This window comes from Ochlerotatus camptorhynchus, unplaced genomic scaffold, assembly GCF_037179485.1.
Source record: "Ochlerotatus camptorhynchus isolate MF236.1 unplaced genomic scaffold, CSIRO-AGI_Acam_v1.1 ptg000045l, whole genome shotgun sequence".
Classification (NCBI taxonomy): Eukaryota; Metazoa; Arthropoda; class Insecta; order Diptera; family Culicidae; genus Ochlerotatus; species Ochlerotatus camptorhynchus.
The window spans coordinates 1,847,268-1,859,837 of record NW_027040536.1 but is presented as its reverse complement, the minus strand read 5'-3'; the positions used below and the strand labels follow the sequence as shown (position 1 = coordinate 1,859,837).

At 39.7% G+C, this 12,570-nt stretch overlaps 1 protein-coding gene across 1 annotated transcript; it reads right to left on the bottom strand.

Annotated features, from left to right (window-relative positions):
* Window positions 1–2,386: 2,386 nt before the first annotated feature.
* Window positions 2,387–11,498, bottom strand: LOC135714553 (tigger transposable element-derived protein 2-like). The gene is made up of 4 exons (XM_065237934.1): window positions 11,465–11,498; window positions 11,237–11,408; window positions 10,144–10,716; window positions 2,387–2,426 (listed from the first exon to the last, which is right to left on the bottom strand). The coding sequence occupies exons 1-4, from the start codon at window positions 11,496–11,498 to the stop codon at window positions 2,387–2,389; spliced, it is 819 nt and encodes a 272-aa protein (XP_065094006.1).
* Window positions 11,499–12,570: the final 1,072 nt, after the last annotated feature.

Sequence of the window (12,570 nt, the reverse complement as noted above, 5' to 3'; positions counted from 1 at the left end):
GTGGACTAGAATTACTTACCTGTGATGAAGATCATACCTGAAAGGGAAGAATATACTTACCTGTGAATTGTAACACGAACCTGAAAGAAAATGATTATACCCGATTACCTCCCGCCTTTCTGAGTATCGGAACGTCGAACTCCGTTCATCAACGAACCGCCTGCCAGAACCGCCATCTTGCTTCTGGAACATTCTGGAGAGGTTGTCACGTGGTATTCGTCAATCACCGTTTGGATTACGCCATCTTGGGCATTGCTGTCCCGCCAGTGTAGTTGGCATTGATATACTACAAGGCATTAAACTGCCTATATCAGACCATGACTTCAAACGAACGCCGCATTCGATACCTCAAGCTGCGACTACGCAGTATTTCGTCGTCGTTTACACTCATCAAGCAATTCGTGGACAAGTACGATGAGCAGGAAGATGAGACTGAGGTTCCAATGCGCCTTGAAAACCTTGTTACGCTGTGGGCTGAATTCAACAAAGTACAGATCGAGTTGGAGTCGCTGGATGATGAAACCTTTGAGGAGCATCTGAAGCAGAGAACGGAAATGGAATGCCAGTACTATCGCGTGAAAGGGTTCTTGCTCGCCGTGAATAAATCACCTTCACCGTCCCTAAGGTCCCCGGGTACTTCAAACGCTTTTGTCTCTGCTTCGACATCGCACTTGCGGTTGCCTGATGTGAAGCTTCCCGTATTCAGTGGAAGCCTAGAGAACTGGCTCAACTTCCACGATCTTTATCTTTCGCTAGTTCATTCCTCGCAAGACATTTCAAATATTCAAAAATTCTACTATCTCCGTTCATCGCTTTCCGGAGAGGCCCTCAAGTTGGTACAGACAATACCTATCAGTGCCGTCAACTATCCAGTCGCATGGAATCTGCTGGTTGAACACTATCAGAACACTAATCGTCTGAAGGCTTCGTATGTAGATGCGCTTTTTGAATTTCCCGCCATCAAACGAGAATCGGCATCCGAGTTGCACTCTCTCGTCGAGAAGTTCGAGGCCAACGTTCGTGTTCTACAACAGTTAGGGGAACAAACTGACTCTTGGGATATCCAGCTAATACGCATGCTGAGTAGCCGTCTTGATCCGATAACCCGGAGGGATTGGGAGGAACATTCGTCCGAACTCGAGGAAGTCTCGTTCCAACACCTAACCGCTTTCATCCAGAGAAGGGTCACCGTGCTTCAAACCATCAACCACAAAAGTCCCGAGATTGCTCCGCCACTTGTGCCTAAGAAACAACCCACAATACGTCCGTTCACCAGTCATGGGGCTTCCCAGTTTAGCGCTAGAAAATGCATTCTTTGTACCGAGCAACATCCGCTGTACATGTGTTCGACATTCTCTAAGATGGGCTTGGAGGATAAAGAAAAGGAGATTCGACGTCACCAGCTTTGCAGAAACTGTCTGCGCAAAGGACATATGTGTAGGGATTGCCCGTCAAATAGCACCTGTCGTCGATGTAAGGGTCGTCACCACACGCAGCTTTGCGGGACTGAACCATCGAGTGCGCCAACCCAGAAAGTACACGAAAGCACACCCGGGAAGCCAACGCCCACGCCTTCTACTAGTGAACAACCCACTACATCAGTTTCTGCAGCTCAACTGCAACCGACAAGCTATGCCTCATCTGGACAAAAACGAGCCAACATAATACTAGCTACAGCCGTCATCATCGTAGTCGATAACAACAACCAGTCACACGTAGCCAGAGCTCTGCTGGATTCAGGGAGCGAATGCTGTTTCGCTTCGGAGTCATTTTCTCAACTGCTGAAGGTGCATCGCAAGAAGGTTTCCATCCCAATTGCGGGTATCGGCTACTCTACTACGCAATCACGATCGAAATTCTCCACCATGATACGTTCTCGAATCAGCGACTATTCTACTACGGCTGAGTTTCTCGTACTCCCTAAAGTAACCGCCGATTTACCTGCAACGCCGGTGGACATTTCGTCTTGGAAAATTCCACCTGGGGTTCAATTAGCCGACCCATCGTTCTTTACCACCAGCCCGATCGATCTCGTTCTCGGTGCGGAAATCTTTTTTGATCTTTTTAAGACTCCTGGTCAAATCCCACTCGGAGACAACTTACCAACCCTCGTAAATTCTGTCCTAGGCTGGGTGGTATCAGGTCGATCAAACCATTGCCAACCACCCACGACAATCACCGCAAATGTAGCTGCCGTCGACGATTTGCATCAACTCATGGAACGTTTCTGGAGTATTGAAGAGGATGACACTTCTCCTTGTTATTCAGTAGAGGAAGCGGCCTGTGAAGCTCACTTTCGTCAAACTGTTACCCGCTCACCTGAAGGCAGATACGTTGTTCGATTACCTGTGAAGGAGGATATTCTAGCAAATCTCGGTGACAACCGTCACACCGCTATCCGTCGCTTCCGGCTAGTGGAATCCAGGCTGCAACGAAACCCAACTTTGTGTAAACAATATTCAGATTTTATGAAGGAGTACCACGAGCTAGGACACATGAAACGTGTATCGCCCAATGAAGACTCATCCACCCGCACTTACCACCTTCCACATCACGCCGTAGTACGTGAGGAGAGCACAACGACTAAAGTGAGAGTCGTTTTTGACGCATCATGCAAAACCAGCATTTTTATAAAGTATGTGTTACATATTTTACAAAAAAAAATAAAAAGCCATTCTCGTGTTTTTCGCCTTTTTGAAAAAGCACTCAAACCATCACTTATGAAATGTTATTGTGTTCTTATTGCTTATGAAGTTTTCTGATTATATACTCATTCAAAGTTTCATATTTAAAGAACTAAATTGTTTGAGTTTCACTCATTTTTTTTTCTACATTCATCGAGCATTATCAAAGTAACCCCAAATCAAAATACTGAAGTTCGGTCACAAAACTAAAAAAATAGTGCAAATGCTTTAATTTTCGTTCAACATATTACTTACAAATTAACTCTTGGATCTTCAGTACTTGATTTAAAAATATAAAATTTGAAAAACATTCATTGCTGTAAAAAATATTTAGAATATACTTTAAAAAACTATCAATGTTACCCTGTTTTACGGTATCAGGATCTTGCAATGATTCTAAATTCCCGAATTTATATTTTTCCTGCGTCCCAGATCATGAATTTATTTGTTAGTCTGAATTTACTTGGAACTCTTCACAGGATATCTTCTTTTTTTTTAGTTCATTTTGAATGATCCTAGAATTCCATCATATTTCTTTTGTATATTCCCCTAAATTAATCTTGAAAATATCTAAACTTTTCCAGTAACATTCTTACAGTTCTTAGCATTACCTCTTGTAATCTCTTATAAATCACTCTCTAATTCCCCAACTCCCTCAAACTGGCAAAAAATGGCTTAATTTTGTGTCCATTTTCTCTATGCAATTCTTAAAATATTCTTAACAATTTCCTTGGTACACTCTTCAGAATGACCGTCACACTCTTCTCAGACTTATCCGATAATTGCCTTTGAACTGCTTTGAAGGTAAGGTCAGAATTGTTTTGAAATCCTTTCCAGTATTACCTAAGCACCCAAGTACTTTGCAAAAATGGTTTTCAAAGTCTCCCAGAAATTGCGCTTAAAATTTTTATTAAAATTAATCTCCATAGAAACATTGGACAGAGTTCCTTTGAAATTATTCTCACGATTCGTATTACCATACTCCTTAAGTTTCATCATAAGAATTTTCTATGATTTACCTTCCGGATTGTATTTCCTTTATTGACAAAATCTCTATGCAATTGTCATCAGAGTTGACAAGACAATTGACACCTTCTTCAACCAGAAGTGATAAAACTGTTGGTCCCGGCCCATGTGTGTTTGAATGGGTGCGATATCCTACGCATGTGTGGAAGCTGCCTTCCTGCACATTCGATTGCCGTCAATCGATGGCAATCGATGTTCTTCGGTGATTGGCACTAGATTGCGGAACAGAGACCGACGTTAAATAAAGGAAAAATAAAAAAAAAACAACCAGAAGTTGCACAGACTGAATATTTTACACTAGGCAATGGACAACACACAACACCAATTAGACCAGTAGGGAAATTCTCAGGTTGCCAAAATTTGCACCGGGAATCGAACCCTCACTTCGTGGCACTCACAATACGCCCAAATGATATTGACGCCGCACGACCCCGAAGCCCACAAAGATGAATGTAATTCTACTCAGAAGTAGCTTGAAATTCTCCTTTGATTTCATAAAGAATTCGCCTCACCCGTAACTGTGAACTATTTTCAGAATTACCTTAAAATTCCAATAGTGTCCAACGTTGATGGCCTTTAATAATTTATGTAGCAAGTTTGGCTTTTTTATTATTTTTTTATTAGAGTTGTAATCAATTGCAGTGATATTTTTAAAGCAACATGTTTAAACAATCTGGAAAATCTGGAACATATTTAAAAAAAAATCTGGAAATATACGAGGTCTGTCTGTGTATCTAGCAAGCCGACTAAGAATCTGGAAAATCCAGATAAATCTGGAATACTGGTAACGCTGTCCACAAGCATCGCTTTGTGATGTCAAATTTTTTCACTTTTTGATACACTGATTCGTTCACACTGCCACTTCTGTTATGTGGTAGGGTGGTTCTCGCAGTGAATTCTCTTCTGGAGACATTCCTTCTTATAAAGTTGCCCATTCATAGTGCAATGCATCCATTATACTTGGTCAGTTCTTGCTCGTACAGCTTTCTTGCACGGTTTTTGGCAACCAGGCTTTGTTTCAGTGTCCTGTTGGGATGTTTGCTGGCATGGTGCGACCGAAAACCTTCTCGCATACAGATTAGCTCATTTTTACTGTGCGCCGCACTGAACCTTTTCGTCAAATCACGTCTGGATATCCCAGCATTCTTTTGGACTGCAATAATGATCTTCGCTCGTAATTTCCGGTCTTATTTTCGAGATCGGTCGAGTTAACAGTATTCAAAATGGAAAAATGTAATCAATAAGTTTTCATCTATTCAAAATAATATATAGCGATATCGATTTGTAAATTCAATTCGCTGGTAGATTAATATCAGTAAATGTTGTTAAATATATCTGTAAAATCATAAATATTCATAAAGAAAACAGCATCCTGATTGACCCGTAAGAAAAAAATTGAAGATTTCAGTGATAAATTTTATATGTTTTAATTTTGTGTTTAATTATATTTTTTAGAAACGTCAAAATAATATCCAAATATGAATCACACCGAAATAAAAAAATATCATATCAAAATATCAACATGATTTCAGAAAATTAATATATAAAATCTTGTACGTAGAGCCTTGGGTGCATCAATGAATGTAACAAAAACACCACTCAGGTAGCAGCAGTACATGATTTTTAGATCTTCAATATTTTGAAACGTAACGATTATCACCATCACCATCACCAGCTCGAAAATAAAGCCACCCATCATCCAAGACCCAGAACTTACCTTCCACCATTATGTGAACAGAGAATCCAAGTTACACACCGCGAGTAAAACCGACATATCATGGTGAAAAAGCGAGCAGCAGCAGTAGGTCGACATTACTCGACAACCGAAAGCAAATCGACCAACTAAACTCTCCCTGGCTGATGGTGAATTCAATTCGACATCAACAGCCAGGCAAACGAAGAGACGCCTATGTGTATGATGTTGAAGCAGAGTTTCACCACTTTGACGGCAGGAGCTCAGCAAAAGCATGGCCCTAATTAAATTCAAAAAGAGGAGGAATATCTGAGGCAAGACATGTATCATACAAAAAATGTAAAACACAATAAAATAAAGGTGTTGGGTTGAATAATATGAACTGAATAAGCATTAAGTAATTGCTGCGCTTTGAGGAAAACGACAATTGAATCACATTGAATCCACTCTCAAGATGATACAGATTTTTTCGAACTCGTTTACCCCAGACCAGCGAACACACACAGTCAGTGTGAGTCACTGCGAAGGTGGATCGTCGGCGAGCAGAGGCGTTTTGCATAAATGCGATATGTTGCTGCATTTGTTTAGGCTTTTGCCGCCCAGACGCCATTCATTAGCCGCACAGTGACGATGCAAATTCGCGGGAAAAGAACTGGTGTGTCTCTGTCATATTAAGCGTGAGTCAAGCTGACGAGGAATGAAGTTCCGTTGCCGTTGATCTAATAAAACGCGTTTGTTTTTTGCCAAGCGTGGGAGGATGGGATGGTAATTCGTTGATTGATCTTCCTGGTTAGTAAGAAAGTAGAAGTTTATTGCGCTAAGCTACTCTGAACCCATCGTTAACCTTGAATTCAAAGTTCACAAAATTCCCAATAGGTATCATCTTTATTGCATTAGCATCTTGATGCTCGCGCTGCGGCTCTAACAGCCGGAAGGTATTCGTTTCATCGTAATTTTTGCTCATATCCGGCCGCGTCTTAGACCCACCATGATTATAATCAACCGCCCGAATCTCTCTGTGCCACCTCAGTGTGGTGCAATAAAGCCCGAAACAACCTATCAAAATTCCCGCTGCTCTGACGACGACGGCCAAGCGCGTAGATCACCATCCGAGCTAGCGATGACGATGATGGGTCGACGTCGTGGAAAAGATTTGTCAAAATAGCGAAATGGTGCATGCTTACCACATACTAGCAGACATTAAGCTGTCAAAATTATAACTACAACATACCGGGTTTTACAGCCAGGTTGCTGATCAAATAATAACCTAAACAACAGAAACTCATAATGAGCACTTAACCTACCTGGTGGGGTCTGTTGAACGAGTAGTCGGTCGGACAACAACAGTCTGGCGTGTATTGTTTTTGGGAATCGTTTCTACTCGGGGAAACACGCAATCCGAGCACTGCGTTGAGATTTTCAGACCTACAATAATTGCCACTCATACATACGTTAATAAGTAGGTACGGATAGAAGCTGCAAAATGGGACAACCCAAGGCGCGGTAAATACCTTCATCTGTTGACACGCGGTTGGGGACCACCTTCTCCATAGCAAATTAGTCTTGGCAAATGGATTTCTGGTTTTCGGTCGTGTATAGGCTTTCGTGTGATGATAGAACCGTAAATCTTACAACTTGAATGAGATCCTTTTCGTGACGAAGGTATATTTTTCTGAGAATCGCAACTGGTGATTGGTAAATCGTCTCTTTGACACACAAACGGTGCTTTAAATTCAAAACTGTATTTAATGTTTCTGTTCATTGTGTTATAGTGCCATTCCGTTTTACGGTCCTATGGCAAAGACGTTCACTGTAGCATTTCAGCCAGAGCGGCTACCACCCATATCTAAGGGCAGCTTTCGTTTGCTTCAATAAATATGCAAATTTCAATTTAATTACCAATCGGGGACATATGTTTATTGAAACAGCAAAGCTTTCGTCCTGACTGAGGGTATTTCTGTTGAAGGCTTGAGGATGCTAGAATAGTTATGGATGAGCAATTTTAATCAAATTCTGTTGTTATATAATCGATTTACTGACAATCTATTTAACTCGATTTTCAAACCTACCTGTTTTCACCTTAGTTGACAAACAGCTTCACTGCTCACGTTTGGACTACAATCGAATCAATCGAGCCGCTGAAATCGATTGCTGTCAATGTCAAGACAGCCAACCAATCCGTTTTTCAGTTGTCATTTGGAGCTTGCAAGCTCAGGCAATATTTACAATGGAAATCGTGCGTAACGAATGACACAAATAAGAGCTCCAGCCTCTGTTCGATCACACCCGAAGCTGAAGCTCAATATACTTAGCTATCTATTCAAACAAGACCTTTAAGCGGAGACGTCAAGCACTCAATCGGAGTGGATTCGATTCAAGATATGAAGCATTACCATCATTATTGGGGTGAAGTAGAAAAACAAACCTCTTCACACGGTTGTTAACATTGGTGGATATCTTTTGGACGGCTGCGAGCTCGTTGATTGATATCGATCAGATTTAACAAACACGCCAATTAGCATTTCGAATTGGATGGTTTTTCAAACATTGATGATTTAGACTCATTAAACTGTGCTCCGCTGATTTAATAATTACGAGCAAGATATCAACGGTGAGCGTTCGGTGATAATGATGATAGATTTTAAATTTTCGATTAGATGGCATTTTATCTGAATTAAAAACAGCTTCCAAGTATGCGCGCAGTCATCATCAACGTGCAATGCTCAGGCTTCCTTTTATGAGTTAATCATACAGCTTGAAAGCGTACAAGCATAATGGATTCAGTTGCATGTGGTGCGTTTACAACAAATTTCTCAAATCGGGGTCATCGTCAATTTTGTATGAGTATATTTAGTGGCTAGGTGATTAAACATTTCAAGCCAATATTAGGTATTATGATAGGTATTGAATGTTAATGCTTTTGCTTGATAATAATCGGACACACATAGACCGCTGTAACTTTCAGCTGAATTTTCAGTGAAGATTGTTTAATCTACATGTAATGCTTAAATCTAGAGGTATGTCCAGAGACGAGATTTTTCTATGGTGAACTCACGACGATGAAGTTTGCGACGGATGAAACTCAAAGCGGTCACCTTCGCGGTTACTTTATTCGACCGACAACCACAACTCTAAGTATTTTTGGATTACGCGAAATTCGTATGCTTTAGGGGAACAAGCGATATCGTCTGCTTCATACAGAAGCTAAATTTCATCTAACTTTTGGAAAAAAAAATACAATTCGATTGGTGGGTTCACTGAATCAAGCTGAGAGTGAATAGAATCACAGTAGGCATTGGTTGTCAGGATAAGTTTATTTGTTTACATCATGGCTTCACCGGCGCAAGCACGTCGCGATTCGATCCTGCACGCTCGAAATGAAAATCCCGGTCTATCCGCTCTTGGCAGTTTTCGATCAAATTCCTGGACAGGAATTTTATACTCGGTTGACCGGAAGAGTGCCCCGGGAACCAGAAGTTTGAAAAAATATATGATTTTCTGGATGATTTTACACAACAATGTGGAAATGAGCGTAAAAGGTCATGAATTATTCAAAACGTATATCAAATAAACTATAATGCTTCACAATATCTCACAAGACTGAAGACGTCTAGATGTTTTATCATTGTTCCTGCCTTGGCAATTCAGTATTTTAAACAGGTTTTTTAAACCTGCATGTCAGTATAACAATTAAAAATTTTAAAACTAAAACTAAAACTATACTATACTATAAAGGGAATTAATCGTTGCAATTGAGGATTGCAACGATTTTTGCCTGAAATTATTAATTATTTTGTCGGACATTTGTTCTAAAGTCTCAACATTCGACATTCTATGGGTAAACTTCGATATAACATACATTTTGATTTCACGAATGTATGTTATATCGAATTGTATATTATATAGAAGCATGATTTTTAAATTAAGAAACACATTTCATTTTGCATTATTTTGATAAATTATAAGAAAATATAGCATATTTTGGTAATATTGTTCACCTGTGCAAAACAGCGTTTCTTAAAAAAAAATTCATATTTTTCTTGCACAAAAGGAAACCCCCCTTCGGATATAAGCTGCAGTACAGTCTCCTGTAGGAACAACAGCTTCATTTTTTTCAGTTCACAATACAATTATTACTAATAATGCGTGATTTAATTAATGCATCGGTAATTACCGTTGATAGCAACGCGAAATTGAGATATGAATGAAATATTATGTAAGCGGTGATTAGGGGTAAAGTGAAAAAAAAACAATAAAAATCAAAAGACGCTTCTTTAGCAATTGTTGGAGGAGTAAGGAGAAAAAAATTTAAACATAACTATGAATCATACAAGATGCACACATTTTTCTTAGATGTAAATATATTCTTAGATGGAATTTACCAGTGGAATAAGCGTTTTAAATAACAAATGGATGGTCCTATTCAAATTTATTGATTAAGGTTATTGATAATAATCTATGATTAGCATTCTATTTTCCTTCGAAAATATATATTAAGTAACATTCAACTTGTTAAGAATTCAATGGAATTTATCATATCGTGTAGTTTTTCGAGTTAAAAAAATCAGTTCAGGAAATTAAATAACCATTCATGTTTACATAACAACCAATGCATCAAATAAGATATTCACTCTTGAGATTTATCAAGTCTTTCTAGTTACTATGTTGTTCAAGATGTCTTGTCTCATTTTACGCAAAGAAAACTGGGTGTTAAGCGACCAACCTTGCTCTTCCGCATACCTAAGCAGAACGTCAGCTCCATTCAAAGCAGCTTCATCAGAAACGTTAACATTTTCATCTTCAGGATCAACCGATGTAGAAAGATGTTGGCTATCCTCGTGATCTTGGTTCGTTGTGTAAGAGAAGTCATCAACTGATGGGTTGAGTATTTTCTCAACGATTTCATCGTCCTTCAGGATCTCGAACTCTTCGTTTTCCTCGTCAATTGTTTCCAGCTGGTTAATATTATTCATTATGTTCCTCAGCCTTTCTTGCAATACGGACAATGGCAAGTCGTCCTCATCATCACCCGGTGTCTCCGTATACAATATTTTCCAGGACTTCTGAATGGCAGATTCCGGAACAGCTTCCCATGCTTGGGCAATCCAAAACATGGCATCTTTGATGTTGATGCGTTTGACGTTATCGTGAAAATCATCACCTCTTCCAAGAATCTCGTTTGTCATGATCTTCTTGTAACGAGCCTTCACCATCTGAATAACATGCTGATCCATCGGTTGGATTACAGCGGTGGTATTGGGTGGCAAAAATTTGCAAAATATGGCTCCGTCATCTGTTCGCAATTCCTCTGTACTATAATGAGCCGAACAGTTATCCAATACGAGAACAGCTTTCACAGGATGGCTTAGTCCTTTTAAAAAATCAGTAACTAGCGGGACGAATTGCTCAAAAAACCAATTTTTGAACAACTCCCTCGTCATCCATGCATTTTTGGATGCTCTGTAGTAGACAGGAAGATCCTTTAGGTTCTTCAGTGGTCGAGGATTTTTGTATTTTCCAATTAACATGAGTGGAAGCTTCAAAGAACCGTCTATATTTGAACAGGGCATAAAAGTTATGCGCTCCTTATTGACTTTTCTACCAGGAGCACTGGCAGAATTCCGGTCGACGTATGTTATCGATGAGATTGCTTTGAAATATAAGCCACTTTCATCAGCGTTGAAAATTTGATATGGTTACAAGTTACGACAACGCATTTCTTGCGAAAAATCTACAACATATTGGTCGATAACCGCAAGGTTTGCTGGACAGTTTTTCCCCAGTTATCTTAAGAAGGCGAATATCATGCCTTTTGATAAATTTGTCAACATACCCACGGCTACCATATTCACCTTCCCCAATCATCTGTGAATAGAACTTCTGAGCCTGTACTTGAAGCATTTCGTGGCTTACAGGAACGTTTAGCTGCCGTTTTTGCAGGAACCAAACGTATAACGCCTCGTCTACCGCTGGATATCGAGGCTTCTTGAAGCGCTTTCGGTTAGCTGTGAACCGATTGACACATGAGAAATTGTTTAGAGTTTGACATGAATGCACTTACCAATATTTCCTTGAACTTCCGCAATATTCGACATTATTTTCTGCTTCGCACGAATGATGCCACTAACTGTCGTTCGACTAATGCAATAATCATCCGAAGTATTGCGGATATTTTCGTTCAGTGTAGATCAATAACAGTGTTTGACAGATGCTTTCATACAAGGTGTATATAAAACTTAGTAGAGGTGGGAATATTGTACGCTGATCTGACTATGTTTTAAAATCAGTGTCAACTTCAACTGCTAATTTCTCGTGAGTAAAAGCTCATACACATGTTATTTAAATGAACAGATAATGTGTTTGATTTAAAAACTCAATTGAGGGACATCAAAATACGAACACTCTTGCTTTCCTATATGCTCCCACCTTTCCTATGTCACGATGAGAAATGTAATCAACATGAGAATGACATTCATAGGATGGATGTACCGTATGCTCGGTAATGGCGGTCTTCGTGTGTATGAAAAGCGTTCTTTACATTGTTTGACAGCTGCTGGTTAAAAAGCTTTTCTCCCCTCTTCGCCTCTCAGTAGAACATATGGAAAAGGACCACATTTCACCAGCGTGTTACATCCAGCAGCTGTCAAAAACCAATAAAGAACCGAGTGTGGAAAGCTAAATGCCTCATTCCATCCCCTATAAACCAGTGTTTGAAGACGTCAATATCAATTCAATTCCATCAAAATGCTGAATTTTATGAGTCTCTTGAAGTGAAAATCAGTTTGCCAGTGTCAAACTAAATATCGCTGACATGAATATCACAGCGGCTCTGCTCATAGTTTTGATTATGGGTGTGCATTAATTTTAAATTAGTTGGAGCTGGAAAACCCCAAAAATGTCTTACACAATTAGTGCACAGCCCCTGCAGACTTTCAATACCTGCACCTGGGATGCTTGAGGATTGTTGAATTGAGGATTGCAACGATTTTTGCCTGAAATTATTCATTATTTTGTTGGACATTTGTTCTAAAGTCTCAACATTCGAAATTCTATGTACCTCGGCAGTACTGTACCAGGGAGGCAACTTCAAAATCATTCTCAGAACTTTGTTCTGAAGCCTTTGAAGTGCTTTTTTCCTGGTAGTGCAACAACAAGACCATATTGGCA